Genomic DNA, 15,244 nt, shown 5'->3' with positions numbered 1-15,244 from the left:
GACTTTCCACCTGCAGAGGCTCAGAAGTCTGCTGACCATATATGGCTACAAACAAATGACAGTATCAGAAATGCAAACTGACAAACTTGTTCCTAGAGCAACTAATTGTTTTGCAGGCGGTGTCACTTTTCAAGGCCAGTGTATTTTTTGCAGTTAGATAGAGAGTCATCATGCTGCTGTCTATGCCAAGAATTGTGAAGGACCTTTTCTCTTGTTCAAAGGAGAGAGTCGGGAGACCAGTGTCCTGAAAAATGGTTTATTGTAGAGCATTCATACTAAAGTCCTTTCCCAGACTAATTTGGCAGTTTTTACAACTACACTTTATAGTATGCAGCTGTTAATAATATATCTCTGTTGGAACACTGCGTAATAAGTCAAGAGACACAGAGTTATGTACTCCAATTGATAAATAATTTGAATGCAGCGAAGACTCAGCATTTACACTGATTAGTGGACAATAAACTTTTGGAGACTCAGCACTCAGACTAAACATGCTTCCAGTATCACAAAAGGAAGCCTCAGAAATGAGTCGACGCACAAACTTAAGAGGGAATAGTTATGAAAAGTGATGCAGGAACTTGCTCAAACAAAGGGACAGAGTCAGTGTGAGGAGACCAGTGCATGTGGATATGACTGAGTTTAAGTTTACAAACCCATCGACAATTAGAAAATGAATAGGTCAGTCTACTTACCTCTTAAGCAGTGGAAGAAATAAGAATGGTGTTCACCCATTATGTATGGAAGGACTAGGCAAGAACATAAAAACAACTGTGGGACTCTATTGGACAATAATCTTCTTGCACTAATGGCCTTATTTTGACAAATTCAATGTACTGACTTGATACCATGTTTCTCAAGAGAGTACTGTTTTTTTTAGGTAAGGTGGAAAAATTTGCCTTTCACTCATCGACTGTGAGTCCTCCACAGTGGGTGACTGTAAGGAGTGATTATATGAGGCTACACATACAGCCAAGGAATAGAGTGTGTATTGTGTGCAGAGATACCTGCTGCATAATGCTGTGTCTGTTACACTTCTGCAATGAGACAACAGTGACTAAAGATCATCTTACATACTAAATTACTTTGTCTGCATTCTTTGTCTCTCATCCTTCATTGTCTGTACAGGAAATGCTACACACAGACAGATGCAGGGTCAAACTCAGTTAAAGGTGCTTCTGATTCACCTCATGCTTGTGCCATTAGATGACAACAGCCAAGAGTGTTCAGTGGTGCAGTTTTATTATTCTTTAATATTCTTCTTTTGCATAAATATTTAATGGTCAAGACTGCCATCTATTGGTGGATAGGCTTGTGATTATTATTTACTTTTATTTAAATGTTTATTATTTATTTTAACACAGTCATTCATTGTGCATAGGTCCAACTAATTAAGATACTAGATTTTCAGCCTTTTCTATTTGTTTTTCACATAATTTTAATTCACATAAAATTATATTTGCAAAATGAAGAAAAATTGGTACATAAATGAATTTAAATAAGCATGTACTTCACAAGTCTATTTTAGCAAATAAATGTGACTAGGCTGGACTTTTTTTAATGGTGTCGACAAATGGGACAATTATTAAAAATGTTTGAGACTAATTTATTGTTTAAAGTTTATGTTTTAATTCCAGTTTTGTAACTTGTGTATGTTGCGTGGATTATGTGCATTTTAGGCACAAGGTGCATAAAGTAAAAGTTATTATTTCCTTATTAGTTTGGTGTCAGAAATATTTAGTGTCAGACTATGACATAAACACACAAGGCAGTTGAGAACTTAAGTGCCACAGTATGCCAGGCACCCCGCCCAAGACACACACACACACACACACACACACACACACACACACACACACACACACACACACACACACACACACACACACCTTTTTTGCCTCTTGTGTTTTCCTCCTTATTTAAGCACACAGGTCCACTCCTACAGTGCTGTGCATGCTTATCTGTACTGAGCCCAGACGATGCTACGAGCGTGCTGCTGTGCTTCAGTGTCTCCGTGCCTGGAGTCTTACTGCCACCTTGCTTTACTATTGTTTTGTGCTTCCTAGCCAGCTCTCCACTGTGCTCTTTTGATAACCTTATTTTAATATGGAGAATAAAGAAACTCCTTTATCGCACTCGTGTCTCACTCCCTACCTGCTGATGTCATAAGAAGTAATATATGCTAAATATGAATAAGTATATATTATATTCAGTTCACTGTACACATAGTACAACAATATTTAGAACATGAATATGCAAAATGCAAACATGCAATGTAAAAAAAATAGCACAAATGCATATAACATTATACTATAGAAGTATAATGTTTTAAGTATAAGCAGTAACATTATACAACAGTACGTAAATTGTTCATGTTTAAATGGATGAAGAGCGTTCTTGCTCAATGAGCTCTGCTCTGCATTTATCTAATATTTGTCTGATATTTGAGCCCTTGCAACAAAAAAACATACATGTCCATTTGCTGTTTTTCTGCATACCACAAAATAAAAACATTAATACATTATTGCAAGTTTTATTTTTAATTGCCCACATGAATGAACTAAGGTACATCTATATAAAGCATATTTAGCATTATAATGTAATTTTAATGTAAAAGTTGTACAAAATGAAAAACTAAAATAACTGATAACAAAAAAAAACCAAACAAAACTAAAATAACAAAAAGGGGAAATTGCTGGTATATGTTTTTTGTTGCAAGGGCTTATTTGTCTGTGTGTGAATGGCTAGCCTTCTCCTCCACTGAGTCCAGTTTAAGCCCCAGAACTGACCCAGCCTTCTCGATTCTCTTTTTCACCTGTATAAAAGAAGCAAAGTGCAAATCATTGGATAGTAGGGAATTTAGATGATTAATGAAGTCCACATTTTCCAAGCCCATCCACCTTTTTTACAGCTTTACCACTGTCATTATATCTTTACTCAGAAAACAAATACTGAACTATACAGAAAATGCATTTCAAAAGAAGCAATAGGCAATAAAAGTAGATCACTGAAATAATTGTTGGGACCCCACTGTCTCTTGTTTTGTTTAGGTTGAACAGGTGCAATCAACATTCCTATCAGTGCAACATTCCTATCAGTGCAAGTATCAGTGCATTTTCTCATACTTTGACATGCTGGGCAAAATTTATCAAGTGATCACACCTGTGTGGAATCTTACAAGGAAATAAACAAAATTAATGTCTGCATATAAAGTGAGGTGACACTTGCATTAGTCCACAAAACATTAATGCAAGCATAATATTGCTTTTGAGCAGACAGGGAAAAACATAAACAAGATCAAAGACAATTCTTTACTCTGATCAATAGACCCCAAAAGGGGGTTTCATCAAGATTAGCTTAATCTGTAGTTTATTCTTTTTATTGAGGACATTTTTAAGAGTTGAGACAATGACTAACACACTGAGGGAACAATATGAGGAGAAGGTTCGCCCACTTATCGATCTCATCGATTCGCTGCGATCCCTCGGAGTGGAGAAGGACTTATCACTGCCAGCCATTGTGGTTATTGGGGACCAGAGCTCCGGGAAAAGCTCTGTGTTGGAGGCACTTTCTGGAGTTGCGTTGCCAAGAGGTGGTGGTAAGGACATTTAATCTATACTCTAACGGCTACAAAATGTATTTTCTATGCATGGTTTAAAATTGCATTATCCTTTAGTAGTCATGTTACATCTAATACCAAACCTCTGAAGCATGGTTTGTAAAACTAATGCACTTTGCTGAAACCTGCTTTGCTCCGGTAAAAAAAAAAACAACAACAAACATTTACACCTGCATATTGGACCTTATGCAAGACTCTTTTTTTCTTATTCTACACTGCATGTCAGTTTCCTAAATCTGGTTCAAACAATGGTGCCAAACTTATATTCAGTCTTCTTTCAGAAAATAGTAAATAACCGTAAGCATTTGTCCAGACATATCATTAATAGAAATAGCATCTTGGGCTGCATATGGAGCTGCATTCAGAATCTGTTGATAGAATATTGCATGTCAGGCAATCTAAAACAGATCACCTGTCCTGTTTCTCAGAGGCTGCCATAAACTGCGGTGCAAATGTTACAAAGGGAAGAAAGAAGAAATAAAGATAAGATAAAGTCAGACAAGAACAAAGGGATGCAACTTCTCAATTTCAGTTTATTTTTCACATCCTTTGTTTCTTTTCAGAAGTTTTAGTGGTTAGAGTCCAGAACTTTTGATTTTGAGGTTTTAGGTTTTCAGCACCCTAGTCCATGGAGTACCTTCTAAATTATATGATCATTTTCCCCTTGAGGAGCACTCTCAATGTCTTTTTCTTTTAAGTAGAGTATGTTGCTGAGTCCTGTGTCTCTAACAAAGAGCACTTAAATGGATTTCCTACCTCTTATTCTGCCTACCTGACACTAGCAGAAAAAACAACATAATCATAATAATTCTAATTGTAGATCAGGTTAAAAAATGTAATTTTTATATTTAGAAAATTATATACCACTGGACCATGTAATTCATGGCTTAGAGAAAAATCAAAATATGATTTATTTGATCTATTTATTTGTGAATGTTCTCTTATGAAACTCATACAAACAATTTAGAAATTAATCATAAATTAATAATTAATTCATACATTGATTCTTACAAAAATGCTTTTTTATTGCAAAATATTTCAAATGGGTCATTCAACACTTTGCAAATAAAAACCCTCTGCAAATAAAAACAGCTTAAATATACAATTGAGAGTCTTCTGATGGATTTCTTTGTATGAATGGCTATTGATTATTGCATATAGGATTATAGAAGTACCAACGTCTTCCAGCAGTGGTTGGGCTCCCATATGTGGCCGCTACACTGGGGGAAGAAAAGCTTACCTGCATTTTTTTAAAAGAAGCTAAAACAGAAGCACACGTGTCTTTATTTCCTACAACACTCATATAGGTATTACAACACGATGTCCACTCGAGTTAAAGATGAAGAAGGGGATTGCTGAGTGGCATGGGATGATCAGATACCAGGGCCACACAGAAAACATTGAAGACCCAATGGATGTGGAGAAAAAGATCAGAGAAGGTAGAAACCCAGCTCATAGCTAAGCACCTAAGATAATGCAATTCAAGGACACTTAAAGGAGTTTTGCTAAGCAAAAAAAATTAATTACAGTACATATTTAGCATCTCCTTACTAACAAATCCTCATTTTGGGATTTCACTTTTTATTTATGACTCTGGATGAAGTGTTGTGCCACTGAAGCAGCATTATGCATTATGCATTGATATGCAATGATTTCTAACCTGTCTTCAGCTCAGGACAAGATCGCTGGGGTTGGGGTTGGTATCAGTGAAGACCTCATCAGCCTAGAGATTACCTCGACGGATGTGCCTGACCTCACACTCATTGACTTGCCTGGCATCACCCGTGTGGCAGTCAAAGACCAGCCAGAGAACATTGGGGACCAGGTAACCAACATGGAACAGTGTAAGAAGTAGAATATAAGGGAATGTATAGGTGTTTTGGTGCAGAGTCTGGTTAAAAAACTGAGGTAACATTTATCCAGTTCAGTATATTGAATAACATTTATGTTAGTGTCAAATGAAAGACTTCACTAGAACTTTCTCTAATCTCTAAGTAGTAGTTATGATCAAACATACTATTCAACCACTTCTTTCTGTCATGTTAAAGCATTTTGACTACATATGTACCTTCCCTGCACTTGGAGAGAGATTTGTATAAGACCAAACTCTTTGTTTTTATCTATCTATCTATCTATCTATCTATCTATCTATCTATCTATCTATCTATCTATCTATCTATCTATCTATCTATCTATCTATCTATCTATATTTCCAATAGTCAGTGTAGATTTCTTATAATTTTATATTATGTTGATGTTATACATTGACACTATGTGAATTTTCTTTTCAGATTAAGAGACTGATTAAAAAGTTCATCACATCACAACAGACAATCAACTTAGTGGTGGTCCCATGTAATGTTGATATAGCAACCACAGAGGCCTTAATGATGGCTCATGAAGTGGACCCAAACTGGGAGAGAACCATAGGTGTGCACTGCCTTGTCATAATTAATAATCTTTTATCATGGCCTTAATGTATTTACCCAATAGCTTTAGAAAAAACTCATATATCTGCTAGTTTGATAGCTGATATTCTGCCTGTACTAGTTTCAGTTTCACATGTATCTATGCCTCAGAATGACACAAGGTGATTTAGGGCTTGGTCTCAAGGACTGGATTTGGAGACACACTGCAGGCTGCTCACATGGGGCCTATACTGTGAGGCCCTTGGTGAAGCCACATTTAAGACCAATGGAGTCTACTGTCTACTGTGCCTCCCCCCATGGGATTGCATGGATTTGTACTTAAAGTTTTTTAAAGAATTGTGGACATACTTACTGGACACAGTATTCCTTTGTATCTGTGTACTTGTAGTAAATTATACACTAATTATTTTACAGGTATCTTAACAAAGCCAGACTTGGTGGACAAGGGCATGGAGGAAACGGTGGTGGCGATCGTTTCTAATGAAATTATTCACCTCACCAAAGGCTACATGATTGTCAAGTGTCGTAGGCAGAAGGAGATAAAACACCGCCTTTCCCTGAAAGAAGCCATTAACAATGAGACAGCCTTCTTCAAAGATCACCCCTACTTCAGGTGGGCCAGGTGCACCCTTCTTTAGCCAGAGGTGTTTTCCTGCAGTCAGTTATTATTGTCACTGTCCACTGAGAAACTGTGTAATTTTTACAAAAGTTTTACAAAAGCACATCTTATTTTTAAACTAAATGGTCTACAGGTGTATGTCACTGGGAACCAATTTTCCCTTAAAGTCAAATACTGGACTGTGTCCAGGCAAATTAATTAATTAAACTATAAGGACAGCATATGAATAAACATAATAGCAAAGGTTTTGAACAATGATAAGTACAGTGTCATCAAAGTCTTCAAGTCAAGATTTTTTTTCTAAACTGTTCAGATTCTTATTAGCACCAAAGGTTACTGTTTCTGTTCCTAAAGCATATGAATTAGTGATACGTAATAAGAAATATATAAACAGAATCACTTGTACCCTTAATTTCTGAACAGATTATATAATGACCTGTCATGCAGTAAAAGTAAGAGTTTAAACTGTGGCCAATCTTTTTTTTTTCACAGCACACTGTATAATGAAGGCAAAGCCACCATTTCAAATCTGGCAAAGAAACTCACACATGAACTTGTTCATCACATTGAGGTAAAATTCACTTGTTCTTTGGCATTTTTTCATTTTATTTAAATCCACTTAAATCCAGTTAAACCTTTTAACTGTTAACTTTTGTATTTCCAATAATTATAAGCTCTTTACACAACCACAAGCATAGTACAGTTAGCCAATTTCTAAATTGAATACAACTACGCATATTTAAGATCACTTTCAAAATTATAATACCCCTTTCCTTGCAATTCTATATGCTACTACAAGTAGGGATGATGAACCACCAACCAAAATCAACCCAGACATAATAATAATAATAATAATAATAATAATAATAATATTTCATTTATATAGTGCCTTTTTTTTAAAACTCAAGGTCAATTTACAATAACAATACAGATGGACAGAACTAGAACAAAAAAAGGGTAACTAGGACACTGATGCAAAGCTATTTTCAAAACTAATCATTTACCTAAAATTTTATTTGACTAAGATCATTGATTCAAAAGGATTGCATTAAAAATTGGATTTCTATTTATTTGAAACTATATGAACACTAGTAGTCCACAGCAGTGTTAGTGTTAAACTGAACATTTGCATTTAAATAGCACAAGGTGAGTAAAACTTCATTCATACTATCTATGAAGCCAGAATTCAAACTGTGTTTATAATTCTTTATAATAATTATTTATATGAATTCTTGGTAATAATGGTAATAATGCATTGTAAGCATTTTAAGAAGCAACAAGATAAAGAAGACACTCAAGACAGTGAAAGATGTGTAAATGTAAATTGTATTGAGAGAAATGGCTGTGTAAGAAAACAGCAAGTCACAGTTGCTCTATAATGTCAGGATGTTATGGTAGAGACATGTCCATTCAAACTGATTAGTAACTATTATGACTGAAAACAACACAGGTTTAAATTGGATATGTGTAAAAATGTGTAGTAACACAAAATGCTGTAGGTTGCTTTGTTGAATCCCTATCTGTACCTATCTGTTCAGACAAATATTCATGTGTTTTAGAAAATGCTGCCAAAGCTGCTGGAAGAGGTAGCAGTGATGATTGCTAAGACACAGATGGAGCTGGAACATTATGGCAAAGGACCACCTGAGGACCCCACTGAGCAGGGCCACTTCCTGCGTGATGTAAGCTGTAGATACGCCAACTTAAAATGCAGTTTGTTTAAGTTTGTGCAGAGCATTAACGTAATAGGTTTCAATATATTTCTCATGTGCCCAATACTTAAGTGATATTGTGCATACTCTGACATTAGCTTCCATTAAATGTTTTTCTATTCCAACATGAAAAATCATGTGACAGTTTTATAAACAATCAGACATGTCACTAGTTATTTTTGGAGCACATCATCATTATTATTATTAAAACCTACTGATGCATTTTGGTATCATCTGATGAAATTTTCATTTGAATTTTAATTATGAATTTTAATTTGAATTTTGAATTTCATTTCATTTCCTTAGAAAGTGATGGCATTCACACAGGATGCAGTCAACCTCACAACTGGAGAGAAGCTTAAGACTACTCCACAAACCAATGTTTTTTCTGGGCTGAGGGAGAATTTTAAGCAATGGAGGGATTATCTGGAAGATTCAGGAAACATGTGTAAGTGTGTCAAGTTTCTGGCTAGTGATACATTGATGGATTGCACAGTTAGGGACAATTTGGTTACAGTCACCCTTGCTTGCAAGGCAGGCAAAAAGTCGACATCCAGGCAGACAATAACAACAGATTCAGTACACAGACAATGAATGCTGGCAATACTTTACAACTACTAGTATTTTGGGGACCCCTGGTGGCCAGAGGGATGCATGGCAGGAGCATCCCTGAAAGGAAGACCTTAAGGCTCTGAAATGATCATATTTGCTCTGGCAAAGAAGTTGCAGACTGAGAAAATTAAGTTCTCTGTCAGAGTTCTGACAATCTTCTTGTTTCTGTGCAGTCTCTGATCAGTAGTGTTAATGTTACTGCGAGCATTCACAGGTTCAACGGTGGATGCTAACGGAGATGGAACACAGAACTACAGAGCTATACGCAGCATTTTGGTTTGACTCCAAGCTGGACCCATTGCACATTTCTATCAGCTGTACTCATGATAGCGGCTACATCTGTGCACTCCCTTGGCCTGTCTCTATGTGTCTTCGCTGCTGCCTCTTCATTAAGCCCCCATTCAGCTGCTGACTTGTCTATAAACAACAAGCTCAGATGCTGTAACTTGAAAAACAAATAAGAAACTTCTGAAAATAAAGAAAAAAGCAGAGCTAAACAGAGAAGCATCTGAATGGTAAGGAAGTAGGAGGTGGGCACCAATAGGACAACAGTAAACACCTTATTGCCTTGTTAGAGATTGTCTAAACACTTTAAGACTACTGCTTTCCTGGCTTGTATTGTTGAATGTTTCTGACAACTGTTTTGTTGCTAACTAAAGGAACTCCCTCCCTTTCTGTCTCCTCTGATCCCATTTACAAGGACTCCTGCATCATCCTCCTTAAGTTTGTAAAGGCACGAGTACTTCACAGTATACAGTAGTGTAACGCTCTGTGTTATAGAGCCCCACTACCCTGGGTCAACTGATGCTCTCTGAGGGTGTTCTTTTTTCCGTTCAATTTTCCCCTCTTTTTTTGGTGGGCTTTTAATAATCAGAAATCTTACTAATGGGGCAACTAATCGAGAGCCCTTGCCAGACCTTCCTGGGGTCGTTGCCCCATTACATAGATATGTTGGAAAGAGCAAGTCCAGAAGTTTATTTCAACGCTCATAATGAGTCTTGAGAATATTATTCAACTTTCTAAAGTTCATTCATACCAAAACAGCCTGATCCATTGAGTATATTGTTTTATCTTAATTTATAGATTATCCTAGTAAATGTGCATTCCATTTCTTCACTGTAGTTTTTAAGTCTTACAGCATTTGCATTGGAAATGACCATTGTGATTTGCATAGTTATCCTGTAACTAAATTGACATTGCTTGAATGTCTGGCAAATACAGGAATTACCCTGATTTTTAAAGTAGTCAGCTATATTTTAAGAATAGCTAAGAATAATGTTTAGAATGGTGGGAAAATAAATCCGCACTTCATATTCATTATAATTCCCTATCCCCATGTTTCCAATAAAAATAAATATCAGTAAAATCAATATTATTCAATATTTTTTAAATAAGATTTTAAATAAGAATCATTTAAAATAATGTTTTGTACACAGCTATCTGATGGTTTATTGCAGCCAATTAGATGTATAACAGCTTTATTTTATTCAGTCAATGAGTGAATAACCAGTTAATTTTATTACTGGAAAGTGACCATACAATTATATGTTTTAATTTAGTATTGTCACTGTCTACCTTACAAACATACTAGTTAACCGCAGGATTGAGCAAGAAATTCAGGAGGATGAGATTCAGTTCCGGGGCAGGGAACTCCCGGGCTTCATCAACTACAAGACCTTCGAAGTGCTTGTGAAAGAACACATCAAGCAGCTGGAGGAGCCCGCCATTAAGAGCCTGAAGGAGATCTCAGGTACACGGCCCACACAAAAGTCATTGCACATTTAATATTTATTAGCATCTACCCAGGTAGAGTGGATGCTAATAAATATTAAATGTGCAATGACTTTTGTCATTTGTCAATGACATTTTGTCATTTTGTCTCTTTGTTCTCATATCATATACTCTGTGTGGTTTGTACTGCATGTATGTATTTAAGTTGCATTTTCATAACTTTGCTTTGTATGTTTGCTTGTCTTTAGACATTGTTAGAAAGTGCTTCATCCAGCTGGCCCAAAGCAGATTTGTGGGCTTACCCAACCTCTTCAAAACAACAAAAGTAGGCTTTGATATTTTTACCAACCCTTCACAGGCAAAGAAAATATGACTATATCTGCTGCACACTGAGTGATTCTTATATTACAATTGCAGCTTGTTTACAATAAGTTTGTTTTTGCCTCAGTATATTTTGGACATTTTTGTGGACAATTGGTTCATGCTTTCACAAACAAAGAGATTTCTAGAGATTGGGGTTAATAATAACAACCTAATAACCTGGATTGTGTCAAACAATCTGGAGCTCAATATCACAAAAACCTCCCAGTTTGTAATCAGGAAAACTACTGTCAATGTGTGGGATCCTGTAAATTGCTATGCACTATTATGTTCAACATTCATTTGGGATGATGTCATCACTTCTAATCACAAGGAATACAAATGCAAATGGTGAATTAACTGATTCTGGTTTTGAACACCATGTTTTGTTTGGATCCCTTCAGGAGAAGATTGAGAATATAAAGCAAGAGAAAGAGAAGGAGGCAGAGTCCATACTCAGGATCCAGTTTAAGTTGGAGAACATTGTGTACACCCAGGACAGAACGTACAACCAGAGCCTGACCACAAAGAAGATTGAGGAGCACAAGGAAGAAGATAGCATAGAGGAACCAGAGTATAGAGTGCCTGGCTCACATTCTCAAGCCTACAGTACAAACAGTGCCACCCTGCAGGAACTCAGACAGCACTTCAATGCCTACTATAGCGTAAGTAGTATGTTGAGTTTTGTATACATGTTAATTTGCAGATAATCGTTAGCATTATATTATTTATATAATATTGTCTAAATTTTTTACTACACAGCTAACAATATATATATATATATATATATATATATATATATATATATATATATATATATATATAAAACTTTTTTTATATATATAAAAACTTTTTTAAGAAGTGGTTTGCTTTTAAGCATTTGAAGAAAGCATGAAAATGTACTTTTAATATATTTGATGTACAGAAATTTACCATTATTTGTTAGCAACAATTATTTCAACTTTCTTGAATTCAAGTACCTTTGCTAACATGACAAATAAAATCTAGTATTACCAGGTTCACAACCAGTGATGTTTCAATGTCCTGTATTTAGATTGCAAGCCAGCGGTTGGCCGACCACATCCCCATGGTGATGCTTTACCTCCTTCAGGAGTGTGCCATCCAGCTGAACAAAGATATGCTGCAGATGTTGCAGGATAAGATTTCCACCAAGGATCTGCTCAAAGAAGACTCAGTCATCTGCACCACGCGTACTGCTCTACAGAACCGCAAAAATCGCTTAACAAAGGCCCACGACTGCCTGGTCAAGTGTTAGAGTCCCACTCTGCACCTTCTGCTTGTTTTTTCACACATATTGTAAAGGTATCATCTTTTTGAATCAGTCTGTTTTTTCACTTAGCACTGTCAATGTCTTTTTGTTTAATTGTATTGGTAAAAAAAAAAACAAAAAAACAAAAAACCCATGGTAATCTCTTCCACTAGTTTATTTTTTTAGATTACAGAGGGGACAAATTAATGTCACTTCTCGGAAAGACAGATATCTTGACAGGAATATAGGGATTATCAAAGATTGATTGATTGATTATGTTTATTAAAATTAATGAAACCTGTGTAGAGGGGTGTATTTGCATTTTATATTCTTTTTTAATAACTTTGAAGTTCACATTTTTTGTGATTTATTTTTGTCTGTTGGGATTACTCTTACCTACAATAAAGGCTGAAGAAGGGCACCAAGATTCCTCCAAAGAGTTCTATGGGAATATTGGGATAAGTCTTTGTTATAAAGATATCTTGAGATTCTATTTCCTTGCTTTTGTTTGATGGCAGCAATTATGTTTTTTTTTGTTGTTTTTTTTCTTATTTATCTTGCAATCTTTTTTGGGAATAAATCTTCATACATTTTGTGTTACACATACTTTAAATTGTACCTCAAATCCTTGTATTTTACAGTCTCCATCAAAATAAATTTGCACCAATGCAGCAATTGTTACGACCAGTTTAGATTGATCCATAACACACAGGATGGAGTGATGGATAGATAAAGTGGGAAAACTGTAACAGGCAAGAACATGTTAGTGAAGTAACTAACCCAACTCCCTCCTTATCCCCAAAACATCACCAAACAAAACTAAACACAAACAAACAAACATAGGGTACACCTGGTGTGAAATGTACAAACATAGGAAGAAGACTATATTCAGAATAATGTAAAAGCTATATGCACTGTACACTATACAAAATGTCACATGCACATCTGCAATAAGAGCAAACCAAACTCATAGTGAGTATTAAAGAACTAGAACAAGAAGTAACAATTAGCAGTACAGAATGCAAGAAAAAACAAGTGAGCACTAAGCCGTTTTATAGTCACCATATTCCAGGGTTGGAACACACCAAGAAAGCATGCAGCTGAAATTATGACACACACAGTGCAGCAAAACATGATGATTGTTTTTAGTAGTATTAGTAATAGTATAATTACAAATGTTTTATAAAAAAAACAACAAAACACTCAGCAAGTTTTCCTTAGGGAAAGACCTAGGCAATACTTCACAAAAAAGTCACAGGAGAGATGTATATAAAAATACACCAGGTGTAAGTTAAAACAGGTGCAAGCATTCAGTACTCTGGGGATGATGAGCTATGAAGCGGCAGCTGATTGGTGGAGACAGGTGGAATGATTTTCACCTGTAAAACCAGGGGATGTGGAGAAATGGAGTTCTGAGGTGTTGCTCTAGAGAATGCAACTTTGCTGATACTATCAGCAGTATGGTGCTAGGTGCAATCCAGTTTCTGCTAAATGCTAAGTCATATTCAAGAAAGTTGCTGCAATAGAGTTGACAGTTAAAAACACTGTGATCATGCTCTATAGTTTTTGAATGAGACAGAGGAAACATTTATTCAAGATAGTTCCAGGCCAAAACTGCAGCACTTGAAAAGACCACTGATCAAAGAAAACAAAGAAGTGAAACTTCAACTCTTGGAGTCTAACAGCTACAATTGCAGGTGGAAGCTCAGGCTACATGATGACATGGAGAGAAACCAACAGGAGGACACTTGCTAGCTGGCAATCAAGATCCTTTCCAGTGTCTCACCAAGGATTGCTGAGAAAGTACCAGAGGTGGCGGACTCAGAATCTGGAGGAAGAAAGGAGACAACTTGACAAGTTCAGCATGCGGCTCTATTGAGACATAATATGACGGGATGCATAAGGTTTGTTGTTTCTAAATCCCCAGTCAGCTAGTTGTAAATTTAAACATTCAAATATAAAATGAAGATGCAGACTTCATAATTAGTTAAAAAGAATAGCTGGTCCATCTTTTATTGCAAGTTCATGTTAACAAGCATTATTGAGGCACCCTCTGGACAATGTCTAACAATCAAATAAAGAACCCATATTTTTATACATTTGTTGGAAGTGATTATGTATTCAACCCCCCCCCACCATTTTACATACTCTTTTATAACCTCAGGTTCCAAATACCTTGAGAAAGCCCATCTATGCATTAAAGAAGACATGTCACCAGGAGAAAGAGCAACTTTGGTGCTCAAAGCAAGAGAGGTTAGCAGGAATGCATCTTACAGAGGTGTGTTTACCTTAGTCACTGTTGTCCCTTCCCCGGCATCTCGGTCACCTTAGTAACCTGTCATGTGCATCTTGTTTTGTTCTACTTCCTGGTTTTCTTTTCTATGTGCTTCTTTGTTTTGGTTTCTTTGTTCCACCCTCTCATTTATCTTTGCCGCAAGTCATTGTTTTCAGCTGTTTTTTGTTCAGTTCTCACTCCATCTTAGTTCTGTTTTTACTCAATCTCCACTCACAACATCACCTAGAAAGCTCACACACTGTAGGATAATACATTTTTTCAGATTCAGCTGGAGGTTTGCTGACTTGATAGCCTGTGTTATGACCCCATCTAGGCTGGGAAGCTGTAACATAGGGTTTGAGTATAACAACAACAACAATGAGTAATGAAATCCAAGCCAGACAAACAGAATGATGGAAAATGTCAAGTGTATTTACAAATTTAGTGTTCAGGTACAGAACTATAAAGGAAACTGGCACAACTGCTTCAGGAGTGGCCTAGGCCAACACAACATCACACTAAGCTAACAAAAAGAAACATACAGTGACCACACTGACATAAACAGAGACAAACCCACACCCAAACAAAATGGCAGCCACTCCCTACCATCATTGTGTAAC

General features: G+C 36.2%; 1 protein-coding gene across 1 annotated transcript; it reads left to right on the top strand.

Moving 5' to 3' along the window:
- The first annotated feature begins 3,264 nt into the window (after positions 1–3,264).
- On the top strand, positions 3,265–13,175 carry LOC113579184 (interferon-induced GTP-binding protein Mx3-like). Its single transcript, XM_027012940.3, has 12 exons — positions 3,265–3,595; positions 4,924–5,055; positions 5,287–5,441; positions 5,908–6,046; positions 6,460–6,658; positions 7,157–7,235; positions 8,224–8,346; positions 8,683–8,824; positions 10,580–10,738; positions 10,968–11,044; positions 11,484–11,744; positions 12,134–13,175. Exons 1-12 carry the CDS (start codon positions 3,406–3,408, stop codon positions 12,353–12,355), a joined length of 1,878 nt encoding a protein of 625 aa, XP_026868741.2. The 5' UTR covers positions 3,265–3,405; the 3' UTR covers positions 12,356–13,175.
- The last annotated feature ends 2,069 nt before the right edge of the window (positions 13,176–15,244 follow it).

This window comes from Electrophorus electricus, chromosome 18, assembly GCF_041902795.1.
Source record: "Electrophorus electricus isolate QZ-2024a chromosome 18, ASM4190279v1, whole genome shotgun sequence".
Taxonomy (NCBI): Eukaryota; Metazoa; Chordata; class Actinopteri; order Gymnotiformes; family Gymnotidae; genus Electrophorus; species Electrophorus electricus.
The sequence above is the reverse complement of the archived record's forward strand: the minus strand, read 5'-3'. Positions and strand labels throughout refer to the sequence as shown.